We start from the raw sequence: 6612 nt of genomic DNA on the forward strand, positions 1-6612 counted from the left end.
CTATAACTAAAATATAATAGTTATAACGGTGAGGTTGAATTTTCAGACAATTATTCATCATCCACACACGAACGCATCTCAGAAAAAAATATCTCTCTGTACATTAACCTCGTTTTCAGGTATAGAGATGTTATTTTTTTCTGAGACAAGTGCTTTTGACCATCGGCAAGACCTTGCGGTCATTCGATGTTCAGTGCTTCAGAACTTTGAGTTATATTTTGTATCTATTTAGTAAATTTTTGGCAAAGTGGACAAACACGGCATTTGTCATATATCTTCACATATTGAGTTACGTGATGTTTTTTTCGCCCAGTTTTTCCCCATATTAGACGTTCTTTTAGGTTCAAACAATGCATAACTATGACGTATCTTAAATAAAAACAAACGGAAAACCACATACATTTACACGCCAAGAAAAAGTATTAAAAAACATGAAAATAATAATATGTTGAGCTTCATTTAAGAACAAATAAAATATCATTCGAAACAATGTGAAACAACTCATGGAAAATAGAAAAAATTAGAAAGTACTTATTTATAATTATGTCCACCTACATACCAGAGGAGTAGAATAAAAACGATAAGTAGATGATTACGTGTACTCCTACATAGTTTTATCTATATACATTGTTTAGTACATCAATATGTAACATTCAATGTTTTTAAAGTGCAGAATGTTATTGGACAAAGTTCGTGCATAATGTATCAAGTTTCAACAAAAATGATCACATGCATTTGGTATTTAAGACTTTGTACATCCATAATCGGTTAGTTGGGTAAACTTTAAATATAGAAATGCAAGTTGAATGAAAATAAAAAATGAACTAACCCCTCGATAAAGTTGCTTAACTAAAGTCATTTTGTAAATATTGAAAAACCGTCAGGTAACCAAGCTATAGTCCTAGATAAACAATACAACAAATCAAAACTGATGTATAGATTATGTCGTTTCTGATTCTGTTTTGAACATTTTTTTATGTAATTTTCATCATTAAAATATGACACAAAGAATTTAAAACATAGTATTACAGGATATTGCAGGATCATGTTTACCCACATACGTGATAATTTAAAAATAATCTTGGAGCCCTCTTTAGATTCAACTAATCTATGTGTATTTACATACGTTATGCATGGTACACAATAAGCAAGTTAATGCACATTTATGTGGTTGTGCATTGTTCTAATTATGACATGATAAATTTTGATAAAAACGACAGCAACAAGAAAAAAAGTGTGTTCAACAAAATTCATGACTGACAAAAAAGCTACATTTTCACGGAAAGATCAAGTTCATTACAAGAGAGGAAAGAAATGTACCAGAGGGACAGTCAAACTCATAAATCGAAAATAAACTGACAACGCCATGGATAAAAACAAAAAAGACAAAACAGAAAAAAATAGTACACAATACACAAGACTTAGCAAGACGAACCCCACAAAAAAACTGGGGGTGATCTCAGGTGCTCTGGGAGGGTAAGCATATCCTGCAATTTATTGTAATTTTTGATAGCCACCAATACGATTTATTTTGATTTTATTACTGTTTAAGATAACATTCGTTTATGCTGAATGTACAAAATATACAGTCTTTAAATCCATTGATGGAAACAAAGCAGATTTTATTTCTGTATCATATTATATTATTTACACAATATATTCCAAGATGATCATTTGAGCAGGAGGACCCTGACCTATCCAAAGCCGTCCTTCCGGGTCAATATTTATACATTTTGGATTTTCAATTTGATATTTTGCTGTTGTTATCAATTTGACGAGAACACCATCTGTGTTAACGATATGCACGCATTTGAGAGAATTGTCCAGCATAAGAATGTTTCCTTTGCTGTCGGTGCAAATATCCTCACACATGAAACGAGGGGACAGGGTTTTATCGCCGTCATAAACAAAGCGTCGTTCTAGATGTTTATCGTACACTTCAACGGAGCATGAATGATCTACGCTACTAAATGATGCAATACATATATCCCCATTCACATTCTCACACATCACTATGGGATAACCTTTCAAGGTCGGGGTCTGTTTACCATCGACTTTAGGTTTCAACTCCTTTCTGCGTTTACCATTCAGTTCGTGTATTTGAATAACAATCTCGCTTTTACCAGGTATGCATAGAAACGAATGTCTTTTTTCCACACAAATCATTATATTTCTACCAGATTTTGTCATCGACACACACGCAATTCTACACTTACACAGTTTGATGATAGGCGCAGACCCAAATGTACCTTCTCCAACCGTGTGCATTTTCTCTACGTTAGAATTTTTTATGTTGGTTGTGAATAAAAAGGTTTCATCAGGTGTTGCTATGGTTTCCAGACCTGGAATGTCAATTTTATTAACCACTGCTTCCTTAACGGTGTCGATTAGTTTTATTCCTCCACCATAGTAAGAAACCCATGCTTTGGTAGGACTCACTGGTACTACTTTAGTAATAGCATTCGTCCCCAATTCCATTCGTGCTATAAACGAAATCCCATCGCCCGGCTGTGGGTTGTCAGCTTTATAAATAACAAAGTAATCGACATCTGCTAATTCGAGTGTGGAACCGTTGAATAATGTCAATGTATCGTTTGCAGCGCTTATCATTTCTTTACCAAAGTTTGAGGTGACTTCTATCATCTGCTTTGCCAAAGCCATTGTTAGTTTCTGTGCAATAACAGCAACTTCTTCAGGTGAATAAATCAACTCTGATTGTAATAAAGCATCCGAAGCGGCTGATGCTGATTCTTGTGACGGCTCTAATGATGTTTCACCTTCGGTCTTCGAAGGCTCGCTTTTTTGTATTTTGTCATCCTTTAAGTTCGATTGTGTATCAACTTTTGTTATAGAGACGTTTTTCTCAGTGTTGTCTGTGGTAATTTCTTTTTCTGAATCGTTTTTTGACTTTGTCGCTTTCGATTCTTTATTGGCGCTTTTATTTGTGCTCTTTTTGTCTTTCGTCTCGACTTTCTTCAAAGTTTCAACTTTCACGATTGCATCTTCAGGCTTAGTATCTGGTTCAGATACCACACTGTTAACGATATTTTCTGCTTGTGGCATCTCTTCTTTTTGTGGTATCAATTTGACATCAACTTTAGTATTATCTTTCTCTATATCAGCTGTTGAAGGCTTTTTAATGTCGTCAGATTTACCCTTATGTTCACTTACACTTAGTTTAACCGTACTACCAGGTTCTAGTACAACAAACGTTTCTGTTGAAACACTTGTTACAACGGCTTCAGATATACTGGTTTCAGCAATGATACAGTCAACTTCTGAGGTGCCCGAACTGTAGGAACTATGCTTTGATTTTCGTTTTTCTTCATTTATTACCTCATAAAGACTTCTACATCTTGAGTTTCTTTTCTGACCATCGAGTTTCTCTTCCATTCTGTGCTGATAAAATATTGTTTACTGATGATAATAGTCAAACAATTTTGAGTAGACCTGAGACATCATAACTGTAATAAAAACAAATTATTAAATAGTTGCATGAAGTGAAATGACTAAAATTAGAGTTAATACACATTTATGAAAACAAACAACTTATTATAATAAAAAGATTGCACTATTTTTTTTTAAGTGTGTTCCTACTTATTTATTCACGTGAATCTTACGTCAAATTTATTTAAATTTCACGAGTATTCCCCCTTATACGAGTTTATACGTGAAAACCATGGAAAGTATTGATTTTTTTTGTAAAGTTTACATGAGATTCGTGTCAATCTGATAATCTAATTCACGTAAATATTTTCACGTATAAGCTCGTTTGGGTGAATTTCTCGTGAGCTAAAGTAACAGCAAATCAACTCAAATGAGCTTCACAGGCAAAATGTCGACGTAGCATAACTACTATGCAGATTCAAAAAAAGACCAAAATAAAAAACAAAAACAAATGAGCAGTTTTTCTGAATTTGAAAACAATAAAAATATCAATCATAAGTGTGATACCTGACCAATGAAGAACAAATTCAAATATGAACAAAACCCATAGAAATAAAATGGGACTGGTTCAACAGAAAATAGACAAGAGAAGTAAAGAACATCAAGCATGCAACAATTCAATCCATTGATAAAAATGAAATGAAAGAAGGTACAAGTAATTAAAAACTTGTGGCACTTTAGGGGTCTAGGTTTAAGCATTCTTGCCATTACAATTCGTAGAAATAGTTGCTGTTCGGACCTTGAAAAAAATTGACAAGCCATCCCTGATGAGTATATTGGATAAGATGGATATTGCATATTCTTAACGACCAACACAGTCGACCATGGGTCCATTGGAATTAAATTTGCTGCTTATAATGAATAGGCAAAACTGAAGCAAATATATGGCTATACGGCATGTACCTCAGCAGAAACCTGGACATTGCTCTATTCGCATATACATGCATTAATATCAATAGACAGGATATTTATCTGTTCATTGTTAGTAGACACTTTCTTTCAAAATTAGAATTCATTAAAGCTTATTTCCTTATGCATGTTGAACAAAACTTTGGTAAGCTTGCTTGCTTTGTTTGTATATTGTACAATCATTAGGATAGCACCCAATTAAATTCAATTATGATATATACAGGTTAAACTATGTCTATATAAATTGTTTAAAGATGTCAATCTTATTTACAAAGCTTGTTTAAATAATTGTACAAACAAAGCAAGCGAGCCTACCAAAGTTTTACTTTGCAAGCATTAGGAAATCAGCTGTAAAGAAAATCTGTTCAATAATTTAGAATTTGATGAACATGGTGCAGTTTCTTATTTACGTTCCCCGATCGAGATTACTTTACAATCTACTAGTAGAAAAAAACATTATCTTTTTAACTTCTGTATGTCGGTATCTGTGGCCATGCACGTCGTGCACTATCATTTATATATGAATATACAAATAAGGTTTGTGGTATGATTTCCAAAGTCCAAATGAAGTGGATGTGAGCAATTATGGGCAGCCGTATGGCCTTAAACAATGCAAAAGCTAAATATATATACAATTTAGTCGGCTATAAAATATCATCGTATTCGTCGTTACGTGTTATTCTTAATTTTGTTTTTACCTAGAAATCCTTTTTTTTTTTTTTTAAAGATATTAGTCTTAAAGAAAATAGCACAAAATATGTTATTATTTCTGTGATAGGCCATGTCTTTTTAAACATTTTTAGCAAGAACTTAATATTTTAAAGTAAAACCTAACTTAAGCCGAACGCAAGGACAAAATGTAAATATCTTATGTGTTCTTACCTTCTAACATAGTATAATAATTTCATAAATAAACAGTTCACTTAGCTTGTAATATGTAACAATATAACATTAGATTGAAGTGTGAGGACATCCTGTCATTCCCATATACCGGATAATGTATACTTGACTTTCCATGTCCGTTCCTCTACTGTGTAGTACATCTAAGCTTAGTCATTGCTCCGTAAAACAAGATAAATCACTACAAAGCGTCTTCTTGTTATTACAAATGAATACTTTGATAAAGAATTTGTCCACGATATATTTTGACCTGTAAAAGGGTTTTTTGTTCTTTTTCATTCTTTTGTTAAATTGAATTACTGGGATGCTGCGCCATTGACGTTTGCTCCGTATACCTTTTTTCAAATATCAATACATTGCTCGTTACATTTCTATGGCCAAATTGTTTTTAGCGATACTTTCTTTTGGTGCAACTACATGTTCAATGATAAGAGACTATTTGAATTAGTATTTACAACAAAAAAAGATTGGAAGGTACATGAAAATAAATTTTCGGAAAAAACAAAAAGCCGTAAGTTAAAAATGAGAATAATTCATTATATAGGAAAAAAGTCAACTTTCAGCTTATTAGTACGATTTTCAGATTTTTCTAATACAAAGACATAACTATTCCAAAATTTATAAGCGGGACAATAATTTTCGTATTAAATTTTAATTTCTTGTTTATGGATGTCTTCCTTGACTACGGATCATCATATAGACACTAGTAGAGTCGACATGTCTAAGTTGGTGTGATACGCGTCTATTCGCAGAATTAATTTGAATTTAAATAAATTGTTCTAATGAATTTGAAATATGAAACATAGAGATATTTGAGTGTACAGAACCCCAAGCCTATATATATAGAGAGATTAAAAGACATCTAGGCCAACATATGATTTTCAATTACAAATAAACTTTCGAGTGATCATATTTATATCTGTGTTAAAAGATCTTGCATTATCTATATTTGACATGCACAATTTCATTACGGGACTTTTTTTTCGTTTTTTTTTTCAAAATATTTCTAGTGAATCAGGCAAATCAAATATTTTGAATCCATGGTAAAATTCCCAGGGTAAAATTACTTTGTTGGTTGGAGATAAGCTAAAATTGAAACCGATATCAATCTAGCTATCACTGCGCTTATATAAAGATATCTTTTTGAACGATTACTTTACCTGCATGAAATTTTAATTTTGGAAGGTAATTCACGACCCATTGTAAAATATATTTTGTTTATATTTGATAGAAATAATTGTATCATATAACAGTGGATTTAACTTTGTGATATTATTATTGCGAAATTAGACGTTTTTGAAAAAGGCACTCGTTTTATTTCACTGATATTTTATTTGGTGTTTGTATTAATTAGAT

The 6612-nt window shown here is 32.2% G+C and overlaps 1 protein-coding gene across 1 annotated transcript; it reads right to left on the reverse strand.

Annotated features, from left to right (window-relative positions):
* Positions 1–1620: 1620 nt before the first annotated feature.
* LOC134687494 (uncharacterized) lies at positions 1621–5372 on the reverse strand. Its single transcript, XM_063547852.1, has 2 exons — positions 5239–5372; positions 1621–3464 (listed from the first exon to the last, which is right to left on the reverse strand). The coding sequence occupies exon 2, from the start codon at positions 3391–3393 to the stop codon at positions 1648–1650; it is 1746 nt and encodes a 581-aa protein (XP_063403922.1). The 5' UTR covers positions 3394–3464; positions 5239–5372; the 3' UTR covers positions 1621–1647.
* Between the last annotated feature and the right edge of the window lie 1240 nt (positions 5373–6612).

Source organism: Mytilus trossulus, chromosome 10 (genome assembly GCF_036588685.1).
Source record: "Mytilus trossulus isolate FHL-02 chromosome 10, PNRI_Mtr1.1.1.hap1, whole genome shotgun sequence".
Classification (NCBI taxonomy): Eukaryota; Metazoa; Mollusca; class Bivalvia; order Mytilida; family Mytilidae; genus Mytilus; species Mytilus trossulus.

Excerpts from the sequence above, each read along its gene's own strand:
- LOC134687494 (XM_063547852.1), bottom strand. The coding sequence starts at position 3,393 with ATGGAAGAGAAACTCGATGGTCAGAAAAGAAACTCAAGATGTAGAAGT.